This window comes from Pseudopodoces humilis, chromosome 16 (genome assembly GCF_049639895.1).
Source record: "Pseudopodoces humilis isolate 2021_Gansu_Grassland_sample_001 chromosome 16, ASM4963989v1, whole genome shotgun sequence".
In the NCBI taxonomy this organism is placed as follows: domain Eukaryota; kingdom Metazoa; phylum Chordata; class Aves; order Passeriformes; family Paridae; genus Pseudopodoces; species Pseudopodoces humilis.
The window spans coordinates 8,506,359-8,531,318 of record NC_142215.1 but is presented as its reverse complement, the minus strand read 5'-3'; the positions used below and the strand labels follow the sequence as shown (position 1 = coordinate 8,531,318).

Sequence of the window (24,960 nt, the reverse complement as noted above, 5' to 3'; positions counted from 1 at the left end):
TTTATCTTTTATACTGTGTCCTTTTAACAGGACAAATCCCACTGAATTCAGGTAGTACCAATTTGCCAGGAAGGAAAAGAAGAAGGAAAATCACTCCACTTGGATTTTTGGATGATGGTATATTTTCTCCTGCAGTAGTTCGGTGGTGGAGGGGGTTGGACACAGGAGAGCTCTGTGCAGAGCAGTTTTTGATTAGCATTTAAAAAGCTGCTGTAACACACAACAATCAGGCATTGCACAGTGCCAGCTTCAGCCAGGGACAGATGGGAAATGCTTTGTTCCTTTCCCATGTGATGCTACTTAACAGACCAGTGTTGATACTGGCTGGGTTATAAGTGCCATTATACCAATTGTTCCTGTGATAGGAAAACCAGATCTCTTAACCATCATTTAAATTAACAGTCATAGTGGTAATAATTAATTATTCTTAAAATGCTGTTATATGTGTTGTTATTATTACTTAGACATTGGTATTTTGGGAGGGGAAAATGGGACAGTTAAAGGAGCTTCAGCCTCTTCCCTGTCTTATGGGCAAAGGCTACAACTCAGAAATAGAACCTTTTTTCTTTCTTACTCCAGAATTGTGTCTCCATTGCAGGGGGACAGAAGACACCCTTGTTTTTTACAGAAGAGCAACTGAAATGCTCTAATTCATGGAGTTAATAACCCAAACTTTTTTCCCTTAGGTAATTTACTGATACCTAAAAAAAAAAACCCCAAAACCTGTGGGCCCATCTTTACTGCCTGCAACATCTGCTGCTCTTAAAGGTAATTTTCAGTTGTGTCTGAACAGAGGCTGGACTTCTGTTGGCACCCTGCCCAGTAATTTTGCGGGAAGCACTGACCAGAGCACTGAGTGCTCATTAAATCATTAATATTTAAATCAGCTCAGCTGCCTTAATTGGTGGCAGAGTTACATGTCATCAGAGCTCTGTGTGCATTGGCAAGCGGTGAACAGCAAGGCCCTGGAATTTGCTTGCGAGGTGCAAGGATTGAACAGCACCATGAGGTGACCTAGGTCTTGCTGTAATTTATATAAAGTTTTCTCTGTAGTGAGGAAGACTGAATCATACAGGAATAATTGTACTGCAAGGGTGTATTGAAAATAAGATCATGGTTGAGCACTTGCTGAGTCAATATAAAAATAAGCAAAAAGGTTTAATAGGTATATTTATATGACCATTGCTATTATTTCTGAGATCATGCCTGCAGGCCATCTTGTATATTTGGGATTTTTTTAACTTATCCTTCCTGCAACTCCATTTCATTCAACTTCTTTTTGCAAAAAAACAAAATATTAGAAATTATTCAGTTTTCATCCTCTCATCTAAAATTATATTTCAGAAGTGTCAAAAATAGTTCATATTTGAAATTACGTGAGACTTCATATGAATATTTTATTATTCATCCTGCCAGTTGTATCCACAGCCCTGTGCCTTGCCAACCCTTGATCATCAGCTGCTGTCTTTCAGGTGCTGTACAGCATTTTAATCACTGTGTGGACTTTAGATAATGGCACTTACAATAGGTTGGAGCTGCCAGGAGCTTAATGGAAGCACAGACATGCAAATGCTTTGGCATTTAAAACAGCACTTGAGCACAAGACCTTGAAAAAACAACTGTCTTGCCTTTAATGTGGTACCAGGTAGTTTGTTATCAAATAATGAGCTGTGTAACCTAATGAGAGCAAGACCACTTTTCATCACCACTCCTCTCAGCCTCTGTTCCCACATAATATTTAAGCCATATTGCTCAGCTCTCAGATAACCCAGCTAAGGCCTGAAATGTATTTCAGCCATGTTATTTCTGGCAGGAGTGATAAGCCAGGACAGTCTTACTTTCTGGGATGAGAAAATCAACTTTAGATTTGTAATCAGAGCAGGCTGTGTTCAAGAGATGTAGCTGTAGCACTGGAATACTGGAGCTGGTCTACAGGAAAGCAAAAAGAAATGAGCTGCATTCATTTCCTCAGGTGTTGCTATCAGCTGACAGGCCCTTTGCTTTCAGGTGAGGTATCTGTACTTTAAGAAACACTATCCTTTACTACTCATCCTACACTAACATGGGAGAGGAGATGGGGTTGTGGTGGGGCTGGTAATTTCATTGTGATCTCACATTACACCCTCTGGCAGAGGAAAAGAGAGACTTACTTGTAGGGGGATTCCTCCCGAGCAATTTCCTATTGAATCCTGTCACGGTTCCCTTATCACAGGCCCCTTACCACGGCCCGATCGTGCTGGGACACTCCGGCCGAGCCTCACACTCACAAGCTGCAAGTGCTGCAGCTGTCCCTGCTGTGGTGGAGTCGGGGTTACTCAGGGAGGACGTGCTGGGCTCAGCTCCATTCCCGAGCGATCACCTCAGCCAGGAGCTCCTGAGGGTGATTTGTGAAGAAGCCAGGCAAGGAGAAGGAAGGGTGTGGTTTCTTCACATCCACGGTCAGAAGGTGGGTACAAAACAGCCCCTGAGGGAGCTGCTGGGATCGCCCTTCCAGCCTGGAAAACCCGGGACACCCCACAGCGGCTTCAGCTCCCGGCCGAGCTGAGGGACCGGCTGCTCTGAAAGTCCCCGAGGGCTGCATGAAAAACACTTAATTTGGGGACACGTACAGAGTTTCCTGTGCTCCACAGGGCTGGGGAGAAGCAAAGCTCAGCGAAGCAGCGGGAGAGGGAGCTGTGGCAGCTCAGTCCCGCAGGGACGGGCGGGAATCCCGCGGCTCTGACGGGCCGGGAAGCGCCGCCAGGGGGCGCGCGCGGACAGGGAACGGCCTGCTCCCGCTAAAAATTAATGTCATGTCATGTAATATCATATATCATTATAATATAATATCATAATATATAGTATAATATAGTATAATAACCTGTAGCTCTATTGGGAACGGCGAGAGGAACGACACAGACTCTTTTGTGAGTTGAACAGGAGAGTTCCTCCTCCAAGGTTTATTACCTCAGATCTTCTTTTGTAGACCGATACGTGAAAGTACAGAAAAGTAAAACTCTTATTGGTTAGTAAACTAACACATCACCATAACTGGTCAGTGGTGTACACCATCCCTCGACCTTCTCTTGCAAGAAAGCAAGAAACTGACAAACAGCATCTGCAAGGCTGTTTTCTATCTCTGAGGATTGTTTTAATTCCTCCTTATGATTTCCCAGGCCACTTTCTCAGGTGAGACTGAAAGTTATGCGTCCTGCTTTTCCACAAGCACTGTGCTCCCTGCCTTTGCTCATAGTTAGCATCCATAATAACCTATATCTTTAATATATTTGTTATATAATACATATAAATTATATTATAATGTGGCATTTCTGGACATGGTTTAGCAGTGGACTTTGGAATGCTTGGTTATGGCTGTTGGACTCAATGGCCTTAGAGGTCTTTTCCAAGATAAATTATTCCATTCTCTTATAATATATTATTTTAGTAATTTGTACTTTCTTTATAATATATAATCTAAATATTAAGATTTTATATTTTACTAAACATATTAAATTATATTTTTATGCTTTTTGATCTTAGGTAATAGATTCACTCAGCCATCCCTAGTCCCAAATACACAGATACACAAGTACACACAGAGCAGCAAGGGCACAGCAGTGATGTCTCCCTGCCTGCTGGGAGGAGTTGAGGTGAAGGGAACCCTTTTCACATCTCCCTTTGAGCCCCTCAAGTCAGGTGCATTTCCAGTTTTCTGGCCTGCCACCCAATAGTGCCCCACCTGCCCCAAATACACAGGCCTTTCCCATAGCTCTAATATCCAACTTCCCATTCCCATCTCCTTCCCTTCCCATCTCCTTCCCTTCCTGTCCCCCTCTCCCAGACCCTGCAGCTGTGAGCAGGCACTGAAAGGTGCTGTGGTCTGTGTGGACCAGCCAACAAATGCAGACAGAGGCTTCTTGGCCCCTTGGGTTTTGTCTTTTGAAATAAGTAGGGAGACAAAAATAAAATAAGAAATTTGCACTGAATATTTATTTTGATAAACATTGTGTACTCCAAACAACTACGTGTTATTTCAGTTGTAAGCCACAATCCTTTGGAAACAACGTCCCAAGAGCTCTTGTCATCATAAACCCGACAGTCAATGCACCACCACGGTCTGTGGACATAGAGAGCTTTCAAGTGCAAAGCAGATTATCAGGAAAGACACATTGCCAACCTCCTTAACAAACTGGACAATGCTCAGCTCCAGTAAAAATGCTTCATATGTCTGCAATTTAGTTGTCTTAGTGCCATTGTAATAAATTAATAGAAAATATATCTTTTTTCATTGGAAAGTCTATAAGAAAATGTACAAACATCTAACTCCGAAAAAGGACCAGCTGTTTCGGCGACAGGTAAAACAAGCAATTGAACAGAGGCAATAAAACCCAAACATCCAAACAAACAGAGACAAACAAACAAAATGCAATCCAAAAAACCCCACTCCACCAACGGCAACTGTGTAGGCAAACATGGAAACATCTGCAGTAATAAAACCTTTCAGAGAGGGAGGGTCACTGCAGCTTGTGCAGGGTGGGCAGAGGATGAGCAGTTGGGGAATTCACTGGTCAGAATGTGCACGAGCAGTTTCTGGAACAGAGACTAAACAGGAGTCCCGTGGCACAAAGCTCTCGCTGACTGGCGATGGCACCAGGCTCCCATCTGTCTCCAGAGGACACATGGATGGCTCCAGGCCATGCAGGGCAGCGGGAGCCCTGGGCACCTCCCCGGAGAGCCTGGCCCTGCACAGGGTCACAATGCTCTGCTCTCCCTCGGGCTGGCAACCTGCAGTGATCCCCTACCCTGTATTCACAGCAGGAGACCCTCCCCAGCTCCAAAACAGGCCCCATGTGACAAGCTCAGCATCACAGGACAAGCTGCTTAAGTTTTCTCTCTTAATAAGGTGAGATGTTTTAGGAAAAGAGAAGAAAAAGATTTTTCCTAGAGCCAAGTCTTATGCTTTCAACCCTGAGAATTCCCAAAACAGTAAAATCAGAAGCTACACTTCAGCACAAAGGCAGCATGCTCCTAGAGCTGAACAAAGCAGTCTAGGGGACAGACCCACCTGCTGGGATGCTCCTGGGAAGTTGCACACTTAGAGGGAGGAGGAGAGGGGAAATGGCCATGGCCAGTGGAGCACTGCAGAGGGCAACCCCAGCACTGGGGCTTGTACAAAGCCAAATCCCACTGCAGGCACATCCCAAGCCTTGCTTTCCTGCCCACCATCTGCGAAGGGCTCGTGAATGAAATAACCCAGCTTTGGTCCATCTCCTGGAAGCAGATGTGTTCCACCAACACTTCTGCAGTGGCACCACCAGCACTGGTTCAGGGCAGAGAAAAGATGTATACAACCCAAACTGACAGACCAAAGGGAATTCCTGTTTGTCTCTTCCCTTGACTCCATGGATCTGCCACTGTTTTGGCTATCACGGGATGTCAGGTAAACATTTTGGATGATCATGGTTGAAACACTGGTGAGACTGACTCTTCCATAGAGCAATTTGTGAAACCCCCAAACTATCACAAGAATTTCGGGGAATAAACAACTCACCTTATTTTCCTTTTACAAATGTTTCCCATTCACTCTGTAAACAGCACAAATGCCTAAGGAGCGAGCACTCATTACCAGATTCTCATTGGGAAGCAGAGAGGAAAAGTTTGGCTTTTTTTTTTTTTTTTAAATACAATACATATGACATTCAGTGAATTCAAAACAACTCTGTAGTAAGTCTGAAAAGAACATTTCCAGTTTAAAAACCCAGGAGAGGCTTGAGGGGAATGCAACCTACAGTACTGTCTAAATTTTGTTCATGCTTGCTCTGATATTCAGAGCAAATGATCTAAACCAGCATATGCCCAGCCTTTGGAATGACACACAAAATCCTTGCTTTTTTGTTGAACTTCAAGGTTGCATTTTTCATACTGTGGGTAAAAAAACAACTTAATTACATAAACCAAGTAGCCACCAGCAACTGGAATAATTTATGTGGCAGTGGGGACAGGCAGAGATAAAGTAGGGAAACAAATTCAACTTACTGGCAAGATTGACATTTTTTGAAAAGCTTGTCATGATGTCTTTCACACTTCCCCCCTGCCCTTACAGTTCTTAGAACAGCCACAGCCTTCAGAAACGCCTTTGTGGTATTTCTGGGCAACTGACAGAAATATCACTGAGCACTAGAAATGCTTTCAGTGTTTTAAAGGATAATGTTTAATTTCCCAGCTTCAAGAGATGCCCCATTAAAGACCCGATTCACTCTGATCTGCCTTCAGTACCCAGGTATTGGTTTGAAGCAGGGGGAAAGGAGGTACAGGACATCCAACTAGTGCACTGGGATTCTCATTTTAATTCTTCAGCCACCTGGAAAGAACTCATCCAGGTCTCCTGTAACTCTTACAGGAGGACCAAGACATAATCTTAAGCCAGAGGACAGAATCAGAAAGCATCACACAGCAGAGCAGTGTGATCCTGATCCCTCTGATATCCTGGGAAAGGCGAGGGCAGCTCACCCTATGTGATGCTGAATAAAGTAAATCCCAGTATTCCTAGTCAAAAATTGGAAGCGTTGAATTGGGATGGCTTTAGCTGGCAACCATGAACTGATCCTGCATGTTGTTATACAGAGGGAAAGGCTGAATGGGAAGGGCTGAGAAAACACATGTGCTAATTGACATTGCTCTCCTAGCCTGCAGCTGCTTGTTGGAGGAAATTTTTTTATTTGCACAACCACTATTAAAACTCCTTGATCCATAGGAAAAACACAGTTTTCTGAGGAAGCAGAAATAGGTGGTTCCATCAGTCTCTGCTGGTATGTTTTGTCCACTCTTTCTGTCATTTCTTCCCCAGCTATGTGCCGTGGGCTGCATGTACAACACACACCCCAAAGAGCTTGATCAAACCTCGCAGAAGCTTCAGGAGAAATGCTTACTGTCCAGTTACGATTCCCAGCATCCGGGTAATCACTCAAATCCACTCTTTCTACCCCAGATTGTCAACCAGTCTTTGAACTGGCATTCCATGTCTACGTGAGCAGCTAGTTACGCTATGGAAAAGAAAAAGTCTTCAGACAACTTAGAGGCTGGTAGAAGCAACAATCCTTGATGGTCTTCAGATCAAGAACTCCCCTTCAAGAGGCAGCACTAACGTCAGTCTGTCCCAGGAGTGCTGACAAAAGCAGCACCTGGAGAAACAGCTCAGACCTTGCTCAGTATGGCCAGCGGTGCCTCAGCGCAGGAGCCAGCCTGGGCTGGCCAGCACAGAGCACACACTGGCCACAGAGAAAGGCTTCTCTGTCACATGTGGCCACTCTAGCTACTTACAGTGAGATGTCTTTTTGAACAGCAACAATGAGAAAATGCTACACGGTGGCGCAGGCGGGCGAGGCCTGCGCAGAGCGGTCAGTAGTCTGTCCGTCCGCCCGTCTGTCCGTCCCACGGGGCAGTGCTGGCGGCCAGCAGGCACAGCAGGGTGTCCTCACAACTTCATTTTCTTCACCACAGGAATTGGAAGTGCTTGGTAGATTTTAGCTGAGTCCTCGTTCGTGACCAGCTTCACCCAGATGGGGCGGAAGCTGCCTTTGAAGCCGACAAAAGCCATTTTTTCTGCAAATCAGAGCAAATGCATTTGGAGTGTGCCCAGGACTGCACCAGAAACCCACCTGTGTGCAGGGCTACACCTCCTGGAGGGGTGCAGGGCACAAGAGCCATGTGTATCACACACACACACACACACAGGCGGAATCATGCCAAAGCTCACAGAGCTGATTGCAGCAATGTGCACATGGAGCTGTATTCTAATGCAACATGTGATGCTCTGAAATCAATGTGCTCTGTGCCATCAGTCAGAAGGTGTCAAGAGAAAACCAGCTAAAAGCAAGTTCAGATGAGTAAAATGTCTTGTTTTGGGGCATTTAGTGGATGAAAAGACTAAGTATTTCTATTATTAAGAAGTAATTTTTTTATCTAAAATTAATCTGGAAAATCAAACTTCTGAATTATTTACTTCTAAGAAAAACTGCCAGAGTGTTCTTTCTATTTACAGTTTTAAATAGAGCATGTTACCCAAAGCTGAAGTGGATACAACCTTTCTGAATAAATAAATTACTGGTTCCAGTATGTTTGAGTACATGCTGATAGAAACAAGCAAGGCAAAGGTTAGAGGCAGGAAAAAGGTCCCTTTAGTGGAATAATGGGAGCTTAGAAGTGAGTTTATAAAAACTGGTTACCTTTTAACCTAAAACCCTCTCCTGCTCCAAGTTTCTCCAGTACTTTAGTCCACGGTCCTCTTGAAATGAATCTTCCTTTAGATGTCACCAGCACTATGGAGCTGAAGGAAACAAAGGGATGTGTAAAGGGATGAAGAGCCAGAACACATTCCTTGCTTGTTTGTCCTGCCTGTGTGTTCACACACCCATGAACTACAGTGGCTTCAGCTTTAATGTTTTTCAGTGCTTTCCAACAGTGTGAATACAGATTATTTTTCCAGTCATGCAAAACCCATTAAAAAAGAGACAGAAACCACTTTTTTTTTATTATTTTTAAGCATGGTTTTCTAGGATGATTTAAATGTTCCAACCTGCAGTTCCATCCTGCTTTGCTCAGAGAGACCCATCTTTTCCCTGGGATGCCCTTAGCAAGTCTCAAGTAAATTCTTGTTCTTTCAATAGCAGATTAAACCTGAAGAAATTCACTTCTCTGATACTTTTGTTGGCCTCATGCTTTTCCTTTCAGTGTGCTTCTGTTTAAAAAGTAAGTTAATATTATTACTACTATTCCTGATCAGGAGCTGGATTTAGCCAGGATTGAGATTTTTGTAAAGCAGGATGATGGCCTCTCTGAAAGGACTTCTTATTTTTCATATGAAAGAAAAGCAAGAAATTACCATGCTTCCCTGAAGTAACTATGTGATGTGATTTTTGAAACCTCTAGAATTATTTAAGACAACAGAAACACATCTGAGTGCACCTGCATGGCACTCTGCCCAAGCTTCCCCCAAGCCTCTAGAGTAAATGCTAGAACAATATGCTGTTGATCTGCCCACAGCTATTTCAGATGATTTGTCAACAAGCACTCAATATTTGTATTAACTATTACACATCAGATTTCAAATCCAAACAGATTTAATAACAATGAAATATATTCACTTCCCATGAGCACTCCAAAAGCTAATGTGGGAACAACCCCTTTGGTTAATGGGTTTCTGATGTGGTTCCAATTCTCCTTCCTGCAGAAGAAGCCATTGTTCCCCAAGATGCAGGAACTTCTTTTGGCTACATACCACCTATTTCCAAAACACTGCATTCCTGGCTGCCCATACTCAAAATACAAAATAATCCAGCCTTTAGGTCTGGGCAGGGGAACATGCAAAGGGGAATGGATTTTACTGGTGGAATTTCCTGCAATTTGAGAAAACATACATGCAGTAAAAAAATGCAGGCTGTGTGCATCTGTATGGATCAGTGTTTTGTGAATTTAAGTCTGCAGATTGTCTATAACCACAAAATAAATGTAGCTCTGCAGTGTATTAATCACATGAAGCCCTGCAAATTACCTGGGTCTCAATTGGTCCCTGAATCAGAGTGTGCATCCTGCTGCTGCCTGCATGTCCTGCACACATTTGGGCTCTTTTGGAGTCATCAGACACAAAAATACATTGGGTGCATTGCTCTGCTGTTGGGTGTCTGGCCCATGTTTGTGATAAAATCCAGGAAAAGATGAGTGTTATGCAGCATGCTTGTACGTTGCACCTTAGTGAGAACAGATTATTTACTCACTGATCTTTGATGTTGTTGACATAATTCTCTATCTGTGCTGGGATTCCTTGTAGAATGGAGTTTTTGAATGTTACTCGATCAACAACTTTTCCATGGTGTCCATCAATCACAACCAGTTGGATACCCTCTTCAGTGAGGAAAAACCTCACACCATCAACCTGGGCAGGGGGAAAAATATTCTTGATCTCTCACAGTAACACAATTGCAAACAACCACCTGTAAGAAGCACTGATGGTCTTGAGTCGTGGGACTGTTGTTTGCTTCAGAGGGCAGAATTCCAGGTCTCTGAGGTCCTGCTATCCTGCCTAGTAGGAGAAGATACAGCCTTTTTTCTTTTTTTTTTTTTTCCCAAAATACAAAACAGAAATTACCCAAATTTAACACCCCATGGTAACTTCTGTAAGCAAGCTTTCCATGAAGATAAAGCACATGGTGTAGAATTGCATCCCATTAAGTTAGTTGAGAGGATTTGCTCACCTCAATGTATGCAAAGTCATCCTTCAGGTGGAAGTACTGTTTCTTGTAAGTTTCTATTTTCACTTCAATTAAGTGGTCCTTGGTCTTCTGTTTGCAAAATGAAAAAAAACAGATTTTCTAGTGAGAATGTCCATTACCTGAATGCTGCATTTTCAATGAAAACACTTCAAACCTGGAAATTCAATCAACAAAGAAGCTACATAATAAGCACTGACTTGCCAAATTAAATTGCTAATGAAACTGGGCACAATGGTAACCCTTCTGCTCATCCTGTGACCAATTAAATTGTTTCACTGAATGGCAGAGTGAGTCTTACTTTGCAGAACTGACACATAGTTCTCCAAAGCTTTGCTGTGTATTCCTGTTTCAAGGGTGATGAGTGAAAAAACCCAAATAACAAATAAATACCCCACTTCCTCCCCCAGAACTAGACTGGATACAGGAGATTGTGTTATGCATTATATAAATGAGAATAATTCAACTCTACTATTCTACTACTGTCTGTCACTGATGTTCTTACAGCTTGGAGGAGCTGTAGGCTCCAAAATCACATTCACTGCACCAACCTCCAGCCTCATCAGTTTTCACCTGAGCTTTCAAGAGCAGCATGTCACATCAGAGCCCCAAAAGACCATGTATACAGCTTGCAATGTCTCTGCATGTTGCAAGTGTCTGCTTCATATTATTTCACCTTCCTGAACCATTTCAGAATATCAGGCACAGCATATACTGCCCCTGGCACAAAGTTTTTCTGTGTCTGCAGCCACAATATGTGCCAGATTAACAAGAGCAATGATTCTGTGATAAGAAATCAGCTGCTTTACCAGTTGTGCACTAGAGAACTTCTTTGGCATTGGCACTTCCACTATTGGTGTCTCAATGTACTTGGGATAGGCTGTGGCTTCACAGTCACTGACACCAGCTGTCTTTGGGATCACAGCTTTGATTCTTATTCGTTCACAGCCTTTTACAGAGCAGAAAGCAAATTTCTCCTTCTCATTTTGAGCTTTGAGTTTCAGAAACAGCAGCCTGCAGGCAGGAGAAACAAAAAACAAACAGCATCCTTCAAACTTTTTGTGCAAAAAAGGAGTTTTGGTGGACTCCTTCCCATGATTTGCAATAATTTTCATTGCAGCTCTTGGTGCTGTGTTTTATAGTGCCCAAAAACCTACATGCAAATAAATAGGAACACTCATCTCAGAAATGGTTTAGGGAGCTCATGGAAAGCACAACAAAGAAATCAGATAGCACCTGAATGCCTTCTGAGCTCTATTCTATATGCAGATTCATATATGTAGAAATACATGCTTTGTATTTTAGGTCTTTCTTTCTTTCCCATTATTTCAATCCTTTAAAATAACAGGCTTTACACTTAGTTCCTGTGCATTGTGTACACCCTGTCATGGTGTTTATAAATAGTTGTTGTTCAAAACAATAAGGGCTGTGCATGTCTTCAATTAAGTTTCATGGTCTGCACTTTGATTTGTCTCTCTTTTTTTCTTTTTCTTTTTTCTTTTCAAAGTTTTATTCACTTGGAAAAGCATTTCCCAGAGTAATTGGCAGTGCAGCAGAGGCTGTGAATGACTGGCAGGCCTGGGAGTCCCAGGAAAATTAAGCACTGGTCACATTCCCAGAAAACCTTCCTGGTTTTGTTGCTATTCCCGCCAGTGGCATTAACCAAACAGCTCACAATTCCAGCAGCATTCCCAAAGCAATGCCCAAAACAGCAAGGCCTGCTGTCTTACCCAGTGTCCTCATCCCAGTAGTAGTACCCTTTGGTAGGATATCTGTGCTCCAGTTTCTCCATTTGGGAGGTTCTGTAGAAGGTTCCAGTTTTGTACGTTTTCTTCAAGAGACGATTGTGGATGTCTGAGAGAATGGAAAATGTCGTCCCTTTAGGATAGCAAAACCCTACTTGGATCCAGTCATTCCTAAAAATAGCAAAGACTCACATTGTAACAAGTTATAACTATTATTTTATATGCATGCTAGAAGCTGAACTAAATAATTTACAATAAGTTTTTCCCTGTCCAGTTAAAATTGTCATGGTTTAGAATGGATCAATGCAACATAAATTGGACATAACAACCGTGGGTTAGTTAAGCAATGTAGAGCAGATCTGCTCCTGACTTCTACACCTGTGACTTCCATGCACCAGGAATGAATTAGCTCTGAACTTCCAAAAATGAACTGTGTTATCTTACAGAGCTTCCTGGGGGAGGAAACAGGAACCTGAGATGGCTCGTGAAAAGATGAACTCAATGGACTTCCTGTAACAGGCATGTTCATTCTGGAAGAGCTCCTGAGGTGATGACCTCACCCATTAAAAATGTGCCGTTACATGATTGTGCTGGAATGCTGGGATTCAGTTCACTCACTTGTTGAAGTTGATGAGCCATATGGCCAGCTCTTCAGGGGCTGTCTTGTCCCAGTGGATGGTGTAGCCTTTCCTCAGAGTTATAACTGGCTGATACTGCTGGTAATGAGTGCTTTTGCTCAAAGCCCCTTCCAAGTAGAGTGGGTGATTGTGGTAGTCATTTTTTATTATTTTCATTTTCAGGTTGGCTGGCTTGTAGGCTTGGATGTATATCTAGATGGGAAAAAAAACCAAAAAAACCAAAAACAAAAAGATCACCCAGGGTTTAATGAACTACAGTGAAAGGTTCAGATACTCAATAGATGTGAGGTGGTGCAAGTCCTGTGTGCTGGGAAGGGACCTGTGGGCTGTGCACTTATGTTCAATTCCTTAGGTTTCCATTTCAACAAAGCAAACTGCTTCCAGGAAAAAAAAAAAAAGAAAAAAAAAAAAAAAAAAAGAAAAGCTCATTTCCTCATGCACTGAGTTCAAGTGCATGTGCCAGAGGCTGCAGCAGGGCTGAGATATTCCACAGCATCCTGCAACCCTCAGCAGCAGGACAGTATCTACCTCAGACATCTGACTTGTGCTGAACAAGGATCCTTCTGTCTGGGTTTCAGAAGCCTGAAACCCAGATCAGTGGTTAAAAATTGGCTGTAGTGGCACTGCACACAAAAAAACCCCAACTGTTGCAAAACATAAGACAAAACCAGGCACTCTCAGCAGAGGAAAGTGAGGACTCTCATGGCAGCAGCACTCAGGGTTCCTGTGGGGGGAAGAATGGTTTGGTGGTCACACACAGGATGAAAGACCACGAAAGCTAAAGTCTAATTTTGACTCATCAGCACATTTCCCTTAACACTGTGGGCAACACTTCCCTCCATAAATCAGGGAAAAATAACTAGCCAATAGCCCATGGATTTATGAATATTAATCTGTGAATGCCCATGGAGCCCTTAGGAGGCTTCAGGCAGAAGTTGTTGGAGCTGTCAGCAGCCAAAGCCAAGATTTCAGAAAATATACCACATATTTCTCATGTTCAAAGCCACCTGCGCAGACATGCTGATAAATAAACACTGAGCACTATGAAGAAAGTCCATTTCTACAGGTCAAGCTTTAAAGTGCCAAGAAATTTTAAATAAACCACAGGGATAATGATACTGCAAGGTAAGCAGCCTTACCTGTGCAAAGTGCCCACTGCAGATGGAGCCTCTCCAGTCAGGCACGTCAATGCAGTCAGGGTGCTTGATTAACCAGTTATCTTCTTTGATCAGGTATGAGCCTGGATATTCTGACACAGAACCATCTACATCATGAAAAACCGATGTTTTGTCACCGTCCATATCCAGATCATTGAACCACGGGCCAGGTTCTCCAAAGAACACTCTTGAAGTAATCTAAACAAAACAGTGGAACAAATTTACATCTCCAGAAAGGAATTAATCACTTAGAGTACAAGAAAAGGATGCCCTTCGTCACTACAGTGTCTCTAATTACCCATTTTCTGACTTAAAAGGTGTGTTTGACTTGTCAGGCAGAGCAGATACACATTTCCCTGCTGACCATGGGGGAAAGGCTAAAAAAACCCACAATTTCAGCCTCAGCAGTGGGAAGGTTTGTTATAAAATTCTGGAGGAAGGTTCAGGAGATGAGGCGATTTCACGAGAGCCACTTCACTCATTGTTTGCTAACACAGCTTCGAAGTTCCAAGCCACATTAAGTCAGCCAATGTGGAAAATAGTCAGCCCTGGGAAATGGCTGCTCAAGCAACTTCTGACTGATATTTTTATCCAGCATAAATAAATGTCATGTCACCAGCCTGCCTCATGCAATGTGTGAGAGACCAACCATCACTTTTAGGGGAATTTTGCCTTTCCCATCATATTTAGCACTGGTCAGCACTTTTCCTGACCTGTAAGCAAGCCTGCTAATTTTTTGAAAATTAGGCAACACCAATCATTTCGGCCCAACCACTTTATTTATCTATTTGTTTGTAATGTTTGGCAGATGGATTTTAACAGCTGCTAAAGGTGAAGCTCAGTGAAACAGTTAGCACGTATTTGTGCAGGCAAATACAAAAATAACTCAAAGGAACAGGCCCCAGGACGGGTTCAGACCAGCACCCAGAGGTTCATAGTGTAATTCAAAATTTGGCAAATCCTTTTGGCTGGACTCTGCTCTCATTTATGTCTGCAGAACTGGAGTCTGGAATTACCCTGGTGTGCAGGGCTGCAGAATTATCCTGCATCAGCTCAGTTTCACTGGCTGTTCCCCAAAATCAGTATTTTTTGCTTCTAGGTCAGTCAGGCCTTTCAGAACAGACTTCCGTCTGTTGCTTTAATATTATACCACTGCTGAAAATAAAGGGGGGCTGATTCTTCACTTTCTGAGTCATACAGAAATGGAAATTATTTTCACTTCAGTGTTGCTATTTTTCTTTTTTTTTTTTTTCAACTGATGCCTGCATCTGTTTTGCTACAAACCTGACAGACAACTGGATTTTCTTGTTATTGCACCCAACGCATTCCCTCTTTCTTTTTGTTGTTAGACTTCTGGCAAAGACAATCAGCAAGACCTTACATTTTCTCCTTTTTGCCCACAAGCCCAATTCCAAGGCTTCACTGGCTTTCTGGGAAGGGTGACTCACGGGGACGTCTTCGAAGCGGATGCCGGTGACGTTGTTGTTGGGGCAGCTCTGCCAGGCGTTGTTGAGGCGGAAGGCGAGGGCACTCGTGTGCCGCCCGTCCAGCGCCGCGAACTTGCGGAACGTGCAGTTCTGGATGTTGATGGGCCCGTCGTAGAACTGAATCCCTCGGATGGGAAAATCCCTAAAATACGTTCAGAGGAGACAGAGAGACTTGGTCATGACATGTTAGCATCAGGAGGAGCTGCATTCTAGACACGCACAGTCCCACAGCGCTTGTTTCGTGGCTGCTTTCATTTCTTGAAGCCCATAGGATGACTCCTAAGTTCCTGCTTTGGAAGAGAAGGGATTTCCCTTCTTTTCAGCTCTGTAAAGTCCTCTTATCCTTGCAAGTTCAGCTCAAGTTCTCTCATGTTGAACAGATCATCTTTATTTAGTCTGTACTTCTCCAGGGAAGGAAGTAACAGCAATGGCAAAGGATTGACCTAAAGATGAATAAATTCGTGTTTGTCATCAGAAATGAGTTCTGCAGCAGTGAAACCTGAAACTCAGCAGAGCCGTGCAGACTCCTTGGGCTGAGTAAAGGCAGGGATAAAAGAAGTCCCACCACATCTTTCAAAGGGATTTGGAGAGAAGCATTGCAGATCAAATGCAATAAAAAAACAATTGTTTTTGAAAACAAGGAAAGGTCCTACAATCATAGACCTAAGAAGAGTTGAAGGGGCAGATTAATTAATCTTTATCAGCCTTTTCTGATATCATCTGCAAGGTAAAGCAGACACCATTTTCACACCAATTAAATTAACAAGATGCTTAAGGTCTTTAAGAGGCTAAGATAAGACATTTCAAATTTCACTTACGATAAATAAATTTGATCCCTTCCTCATATGATCCCTTAGAGAATTCCTGCCTCTTCCAGTGCATTTGCTCTGAGTTTCTGCATACCACATCAAAGATATGTCCACATATATATATATATGTGTGTGTGTGTGTGTGTAAAGGATATTAGGAGAGTCATAGCAGAATGGGTTTTCATTATTGGTATAGTTTATAATGAGTCCCCAGCATCACTGTTGACAGAAAATTGAGGCCTGCAATATGGCAGAAAAGCACCAGCTGAGCTGTTTGCTCACTGTGGGGCTACTGTGTGAGTAACTGTTTTTAGGAAGCAAAAACACTGCACTTGCAAACCAATCCAAAGGACTAAGGTCTAGGAAGAGGCCACACATGAAGTTCACTGGCCATTTCAAAACTGCTTAACAAAGGCACCAAAGTCCTTTGCAGGAGCACCAGAAACAGCAGCACTGAGCACTCCCATGACAAGCCTAGGAAGGGGCTTCCATGAGCCTTCCTGGCAGCTGAGGGAGCTCAGCTCATTGCTCAGCACTGCTGATCACACGTACAGAGGTGCCCTGCTAGCACAGAGTGCTCTTGCTGTCCTCTCAAATCCCCTTGCAAAGGGGAGGGGGAAGGAAAGAGGAGCTTGATCTCTCTTGGCAGCCTGCAAGGATGTACCTGCCAGCAGCAGCTGCACAGTGAGGGCTCTGGGATTGGGAGACATGAAATAAATCCTTTCTGTGTAATGGTTATTAAACTGAACAGCGCTGAGGAAAGCACACTGGGCTGGAGTTTGTGCTGGGAGCGGGAACCATGAGTGCTTTGGTGTGCTGAGCTCAACTTACGGGCCGATGGGCAGGGTCCTCCCCCTGTGATCCAGACCTCCAGGCCCCCAGATCTCGTTGTCCATGGTCTCCGTGCCCAGGTTCCCACTCTCGCCCACAAACAGGCTGTTCTTGATTTCCTGCTTCGAGCCGTCATCGTGAGGGAAGGTCCCACCACTGAGGAGAAAGGGCTGGAGGTGAAAGGAGTGCTCACACCCAATGTGAGGTGAAAGGAGTGCTCACACTCGGTGTGAGGCGAAAGGACTGCTCACACCCAATGTGAGGTGAAAGGACTGCTCACACTCGGTGTGAGGTGAAAGGAGTGCTCACACCTGGTGTGAGGTGAAAGGACTGCTCACACCTGGTGTGAGGTGAAAGGACTGCTCACACCTGGTGTGAGTTGAAAGGACTGCTCACACTCGGTGTGAGGTGAAAGGAGTGCTCACACTCGGTGTGAGGTGAAAGGAGTGCTCACACCCGGTGTGAGGTGAAAGGACTGCTCACACCTGGTGTGAGGTGAAAGGAGTGCTCACACTCAATGTGAGGTGAAAGGACTGCTCACACTCGGTGTGAGGTGAAAGGAGTGCTCACACCCAGCCCCACCAGTGTGCCCAGGCTACCACAGCCTGTGCCACACTCACCTCGCCAAGGTCAGGCCGATGCCATTGTCAGCAAACCTGCCAAGAGAAGAGAGGTGTGTCAGAAGAGATTTGGGGTTGCTTTGGTTTATCACGTCAAACTGTAACAAGCAAACTAGGGGAGGAAAGCAGGGATTAATTACTGTACAGTGCTCAGGGGAAACTCGGGTTTTTCCAGACTTGTTCCCTGTCCAGTTTTAGAAGATCTCTTTTGGCACGTCTTGCAGAATATGCAGATCACATGAAGCAGCAGACACACACCTGATTGCTCCAGCTGGGGTTAAGATGGGGATTGCTAGCCATAGTTTACTTGTCTGATAAAGCTTTATCTCTTTGTCTAATGATCACACACTTTTGTCTGGTAGATAAAAAAAACATGCTTTTCTCCCACTCTAACCAGCTTTTATTATTTAATGGTGCTTTGCCTTACACACTGTGCTTCCATGTCTTCATGCTTCACAAACTGCTTCCACAAAAGAGCTTTGCAAGGGATAAAAAAAAACAGTTTGGCTTTTCTTTCTTCAACAGGAATACAGAAATCAGAGCTTCCTTATTAAAAATAAAAACAAAAATTTGAATATCTTTCTATTTTGCTGAAATTTCAAGGTAAGATAAATCGCAGATGTTGGTCCTTGACTCCTGCTTAGGGAAATGCTACAGCTAATTGATAGCTTGAGTCAGTCTTGATGGTGTCTTCACACCGGCATCACTTTCCACGTCTGTCACTGGTGCTGGCAGTGGTTTGGGGGCAGATCCCCTCACTGTGCTGCTGTCTGTAGGTGGCAGCCCTTCCCACCCGATCGACCCCCTGCTTCCCTGCAGGCCACATTAACGCTGGCCCTGTTAATGGCATACATAAGTCTTTCTGTAGCAACAGAAATGGAAATGGCTCTGGCTATAAAGACAATTACAGTTCGATGGCTGCTTCCTCCAATTCACACACGCTCAGAGATTTGCTGCTGGAAACTCATAAAGCACTTGGTGTTTTATCACCCTCCACACACTGCGTTTGCTCCATCAGTAATGCAAATGTCCCAGTGACCCAAGGGGGATCTGTGAGGACAACACTTGCTGGCCGTGGAGCGGGGTGGATTCTTGTGGGTCATAACAAACACAAACTCTATTGCTCAATATGACATTTCTGAGTGTTGTGCTACAGCTCCACTCTCAGCAGGTCACCATTGCCAGCTTATCCCACTGGTTGCTTTGAGAGGTTTGGGCCACTCAAAGGCAAGGCAGTTCTAGCTGAGAATTGGACCAGGTATCAGCGTGGCAGCCATTCCCACAGGGCTATCACAATATGCCCGTGAAGGGGCTCCTTCCTTTTTCTCCACTTCGTTAGGATTGATATTGGGAGCCTGGCTCAGAAACAGAAACTGCAGCAGATCATCTGTTTTCAAGTGCAAAACAAATATCTGCTCTGGCCAGTGCAGGAAATGGCCTTCAAAGAGTACAACCTGCACTTGCCCATACTCTCTCCCTTGCTGCTGTGATGCATAGTTTTATGTCTGCTTCATCAGTACCTGCTTATTCAGCATTACATTGAACCACATAAAACTGATCTGTGACCAGGCTGAGCCAGGAAAGGAGGTTCATTTCACTGTTTTCTTTTCAAAGCACCTCATTTTTCATGTAAAAAAAAAAAAAGGTTTTTTTAGTTTTAGTTTTTTGCTTCTGTGTGTCCCTGTGTGTGTGTATTGTGACCATTTATGATGGTCAGCATCACATAGAGGAACAACCTGAGGGATCCTCAGCTCAGACAAAGCAGGTTTGTGTAAAATAATGCCTGTGGTGGCTTAGCATTTCATCTTCATTTCAATCTTGGCCATATGAAAGGTGCAAAGCGATATAAATAGTCTGAACCACAGCTATGCTCGCCATAAACACCAGGCTGAACTCTGAGAGTTGAAATAAGGCAAAACTCACTGGCAGTTGTCCAGCCACACATCTCCACCTCGCAGCCAGGCCCCGTGATCCTGATTCTTGTAGGCAATAAAGCGCTCAATTATTGCAGGTTCCCTGGGCTTCAAAGGATCAGCATCCTTGTGTGGGCTGTACCTGCAAGCAGAAGGAGAGAGGAAAGGTTGCTTGCATGGCCCTGCTAAACCTCTGGTTTATTGGAACTCAGGAACAGCTTTGGGACCACAGTCCATCCACGTAGCGTGTCTGCTCAAGCTGTGATGGTCAGACCCAGCTGCCAAGGGAAGGAAGGTCCAGGCAAGGCAGTTCTAAAGACCTACTCCAAGTTTCCTTTCACCTTTCTGGTATTGTATTGCTGATATATTGCTGAAAGCATGGAAAGTTTATTATTGCTCCCAAAAGTTCCAGATATTTTTTTTAATCCCTGACTGCTATCCTTTAGCATGTTCCTGTTATTTAGATAAATATCCTTTTGTTTTCCCTTTTGAGCATTCTTATCTCCTAACTCTGGCTATACTGTGGCCATGAGTACCACTGCCAAATTTTTCTTGCTGTGGAAAGGAATTAAAGAATCTTGGAGAGGGGCTGAGAGTATGTCCTTCACTACTCCCACTACACAGGACACACGTACAAGATTTATTAACCCTGAAGCTCTCAGTATGATGAAATATTGGTCTGATTTGGTGAAAAAAAAGCAGACAGAAGCAGAAACTGCAGCAATGTGTGCCCTCAGCTGCTCCCTGACAGCTACTGCTTGGGCCACAGGATCTGAGCAAGGTGATGCTAAGCTTGGCTGTCACTTACCCTGTCCTGAGACACCACGCTCCTTTCTGCTGTTGGAGGAGCATCCTCCATCACACTACACAGCTTAGAAAACCTGACAGATGAGTATCCAACTCAGTGCCAGCAATGGATGGTCCAGAGATTAAAATTCATTCCTCGCCATGGATAGCGAGGCCAAGCTGTCAAATTGCTAACAGATATTCAATAGCACTTTGCTTTGCTTAATAAGCCATCATATCAATCTAAAACTGAGCATCAGGCTGATAGGGTTCCAATAAATGAATATTGCTTTGGCAGCCTCATCACTGTGAATTTACTTTCAGAGACAGATTTAGTATCACCTCTTGTGAATTCCCCAGGCATTGTTAAGTACAGATATTTAGAGATGAATTCCAATTTCATTCACATCCATGATAACTGCAGGAACACTACAGGGTCCAGAATCTGACTTGGACATTTAATGCTGTAACTGAATGCAGAATAATCTCTCCATTTCTGTCACTGTCCAGCCTAGCTCACAATTTGCTCCAGCCAGCCCAACTTTAGTCATTTATTCAGTTCAGCCTTGACACATGAAAAGTGGAAAATGGAAGAAATTATCTGAGATGCAGTTTATGCTGGTGGCTAATCCCTGAGCACAACCAAGACTGCAGTATGAATTGTTTGGCTTCCAAGGGCCATTCCTGCCCTTGTATGGCAAGGGAGAAATTGCCTTTTGTAACCACTAACTGCTCCTGTGGCAGCAGGCAGTTCCTCAAGGCACGTGTTCAGCTGCATGGAGAAGCAGCATCAGGCTCCCAAGAGCAGGCTGCCCTGCAGTTATTTTATATATATTATACTTATATATATTATCACATAAGTACTCCCTGTTCAAGCAGATTCTGAAAGAATTAACAAAATCAATAACATTCCCAAGAAATACTTAAATTTCTTATTCCTAAGAAACTCTTGCAGTAAATTTTACCCAGAGGGACTGTTGACCAGGCAGTGAATTTTCTTCCTTATCTAAAAAATTCAAACATCAATGGAACACCCTAGAGCAGATGTAATATCCACGCCAGCTTAGCTCAGAGCTGAAGAACGAGGATGAAACCAGAAGGGTGTGGGTGTTGAGGGTCCCTTATAAAAGAGAATGAAGAGATGAAGTCAGAAATGGCAAAGTGTATCTAAGTGAAGACCTTTCCTCAAAAAGAGCCACCCCAAAGGCTTTGCAATGATTCTTGTGAATTTCCTTGGGGCAATTTTATAGCTTTCAGTCAGTGTTTTAGAGAAGTCTTTTCCAAATCAAACTATGCAAAACACTTTACCTCCCAGAAATCAGTGTCAGGATAGGTCTTTTGTCCTTGGCAGAGGCTGGGGTGGTTTTAACGCCATTATCGATGATCATTCCAGCCTAAAGTAAAACAGAAATGCATTTATCACAGTATTTATAAATTGTGCTGCTCTTTTCATCTCCAGTCTCTACCTACAATTGTTCTAAGCCCAAATCACCCACATGATGCTAAGAACAGCTTCTGTTAATAACAAGTGAAACAGAGGGCTGCCAGGACTACCCAGACTCGCATATAACACCCAAAACTGCTGCAAATTTCCAAAGCTGCACTTTTCTCATAACTGCATGTATTCCCATGCACCTAAACCTTCTGCTTCACTCTAAAGCCCTCAGTAACACACAGCCCCACAACATGGCACGCTAAGGAGTAAATAAGCAGAGAAGGCGATTAGACACGCAGCCGTATTTATCCCTCTAGAAGCTGTTCAGTTAATTGCCAGCATTGGCAGCTGAGGTGTATAATTAGACAAGCTGCCAGCAGATGCTCCTGGAGGCAGTATTTCAGGAGCACAGAGGCAAGGCAGCAGCCTGAGCAGAGGGGAGAGGTGCTCTGGATGCCCAAGAGCCAAGCGGAGCAGGTGCTGGCTGGCTCCGAGCGCTCCCATGCCAGCCCACGAGCTGCCTTATCTGCAGTACACAAACAAGCGTGCAGGAGTGGAGTGGAGCAGAAAGCCCAGGCAGTAATAGCTTGCAGGCCCAGGGAGCTGAGCGAGGAGATGGTGTTTGTTCTGAGGGCAGCGTTCCCGTTGCGTGCAGACTCACCCGGTAGTTGGAATGCGCGCGGTTGTTGGAGAATTTCCCCATCGGCATGTGCTCGGAGTAGCCGGGGGAATACATGCCTGCCGAGGGGCCTGTCGGCACGTGGTGCAGGACAAACCAAAAGCCTGTTTCCTGAGAGAGACAAGGGACATCTGAGACTTTGCTGGTCTGCACTAGCCCCAGGAGAGCTCAGCAAAGCCACGAGACGTATGCCAGGAGATTTCAGGACAAATCACAGCCGTTGTGTGCAACGCTCTGCAGCAAAGAGCTTAATGCACGTGAACATTGACATTCACCCTTCTGATCTTCAGGGTGCCTTAGGTCAAGTTTTGGCTTCAATATTGAAGCAGAAGTGAGACTTTCCAAACTTAAAAATCAAATAATTTTTATCTAGTTGCCTAAATATGTATCAAGGAGTCCTAATATAGGTACTCAAGGTTTGGAAGCCTTGGAAAGACCACATGTCTCTGCTTGAGGCTTGATTTTCTTGTTTTTATGTCTCAGGACAATAAGGGCTCCTGATGTGACCAAAAATGCCTGTGGAATTAGCATTAGGGCTGACTGAAATTTCAGGACACCATTACTGTACTGCAATCAACAATATCATTGCCAAAAGCTTCTCTGTGACTCCACAGTCACATTTATTAAATTTATTCAGGCTGCATGCTGTGGAATTTTGTTAAATCCAGTTCTAGAAATGGCAAGTGACAAGAAGTGTGGAGCAAAAGGAAAACCATTATTTTTATTAGTGGCACCAGCCACATTAATGTGTGTCTCAATCAAGCAGCTTCAAAAATGTCTGTGTCACAAAAGTAGGTTTTATTTCAGTGAGAGCCTCCCTCAGCCTTGCATGGCTGTCCCTGGCCTGAGCTGTTACCAAATAAGAAACTTGTGCACTCACTTCAGATCCAGCAGCTGCACAGTTTATAAGGTTGTTGTGTGGGTTGGCTATCCAGAAGGTGGATACAGCACTGCAGGTCAGGAAAACAAAGAATAACACAAAAATGACACTTTGAGCACACACCAGAGTCACCCATAAACTCCCCCAGTGCAGGCAAGGGCTGATACCTCCCCAGATAAGGAGTCCTGCCTAGGGGCAAGAGGAATGTGTTTTTTCTTTCTCTTCTCATACCTCATGTCCTCTGTGGTTTGACAGAGAACATGGCCTTATCTTTTAAAACACCAAGTATTAAATGAGGAATTTCGACTGGGATTCCAGGCCTGCTATGAAGCTGTCAGATGTCAATCATGTTTTATGATAAGGTAAATATGTTGTTGCACAAGTCACAGAACTTTGCCCCCACATAAGCCCTTGGGTTCATTAGAGACTCATTTAACCAAGGAACCCAATGAATTGCCTATTAAGGGCTTTCCAAGTGTACCCCTGTACCTGCTGCTGCTGTGATTGATTAACTTTATTTGCTCCCACCCTCCTGCACATTTCTTTTGGGACAAAAGCATTCTATTTGTCTAATGCACATAAAAGACACTTAATTGAAAGATTCCCATCAAAGAGGACAGATCAATCCATCCATCATTGTTCATCTTGTGACATACAGAATTCATTAACCAACAGGCACAGGAAACATCCAGCACTTACAGCCAGCAGACTGGCCCCTAAATTTGCTGGGTGAGATTTGCCCTTCTGCAGGATAGGAACCTATGGAACCTTTATGTCTATTTTACTCTTGGTATGAGGGACTTCACAGGGCTTTAGGCCAACTGATTTTGCTGATGCATTTCCGTTTGTCTGACTTTATCATGAAAACAGCAAAATTTTTCTATTTTGGGCATGGGACTGGCCTAGAAATAAACAAATTTGGATTATTTATAGACCACCTCCTGCTGCACAGGGAAGGGCAAGGACAGTGTATTTCCACAATGACCTGCCTTTCATCCTAATCCCATTCTTCAGAGCCACATGAATTGGGCAGGTTACGGTGTCATTTGGCACAATCCTGTTGTTTTAATTCCTAGCAGCAGCTCCCTGCCTGCCTCTCCCAAGCTGATGGAGCCACAGCTGGTGCTCATCCCCTGTCCCTGCCCTGGGATTAGTGTTCGTGTACTTGTGCACTTCCAGGCTGGATAAGCCCAGTGCTAAACAAGCTGAGCTGTTTTTCTGGTCAGACCTTGAATTCTTTTATAAAGGAAGACAGGACAGATCAAAGTATCATAACACTTTTCCATTAGAAAGGGCTCATTCATGTAACAGTCTTCAAAATGACACACAATATATGTCCCTATGCCTATTAAATGAATTATCAGTGGAAAATGAGCACAATGGCTAAATAACCCTCATTTTAAGAATGGGGACATTAGGTGTATTTTATAAACAAACACAGATGTGAAAAATTGCATTAATTCCTCTCTCTCCCTTGCCAAACTAAAAAGTTAAAAATATCTTTGTTTGAACAAAACCTCAGTTTTTTTTCTGAGGACAAAATGGATGATACTGAAATCTTTTCAAAATCAGTTGCTATTTCAGATGAGCCATCAAGTTCAGGACTCCGCAAGGCAGGGCTGCACACTTTGAAAGAGAGATTTACAATATTTTAGGTGGGAGAATTATACCCTAGGTCTGTAGGCATCTGAATAGCACAAGGATAAAAACCCCAAGGAAACTGCTCTCCCAAATGT

The 24,960-nt window shown here is 43.8% G+C and overlaps 1 protein-coding gene across 3 annotated transcripts in view; it reads right to left on the bottom strand.

Annotated features, from left to right (window-relative positions):
* Positions 1–3,942: 3,942 nt before the first annotated feature.
* The window catches only part of CEMIP (cell migration inducing hyaluronidase 1), a 102,483-nt gene continuing 81,465 nt past the window's right edge, over positions 3,943–24,960 (bottom strand). For all 3 annotated transcript variants that reach the window (XM_005521557.2, XM_088063140.1, XM_088063141.1), the window contains exons 15-29: positions 23,225–23,294; positions 22,327–22,455; positions 21,539–21,624; positions 19,455–19,586; positions 17,532–17,567; positions 16,912–17,067; positions 15,233–15,413; positions 13,767–13,982; positions 12,608–12,819; positions 11,975–12,160; positions 11,054–11,258; positions 10,230–10,316; positions 9,753–9,910; positions 8,205–8,305; positions 3,943–7,581 (exon numbers count right to left, since the gene is read on the bottom strand). In XM_005521557.2, coding sequence (XP_005521614.2) covers positions 7,454–7,581; positions 8,205–8,305; positions 9,753–9,910; positions 10,230–10,316; positions 11,054–11,258; positions 11,975–12,160; positions 12,608–12,819; positions 13,767–13,982; positions 15,233–15,413; positions 16,912–17,067; positions 17,532–17,567; positions 19,455–19,586; positions 21,539–21,624; positions 22,327–22,455; positions 23,225–23,294 — 2,083 coding nt within the window. In that variant the 3' untranslated portion in view covers positions 3,943–7,453. The remainder of the gene's footprint in view (positions 7,582–8,204; positions 8,306–9,752; positions 9,911–10,229; positions 10,317–11,053; positions 11,259–11,974; positions 12,161–12,607; positions 12,820–13,766; positions 13,983–15,232; positions 15,414–16,911; positions 17,068–17,531; positions 17,568–19,454; positions 19,587–21,538; positions 21,625–22,326; positions 22,456–23,224; positions 23,295–24,960) is intronic.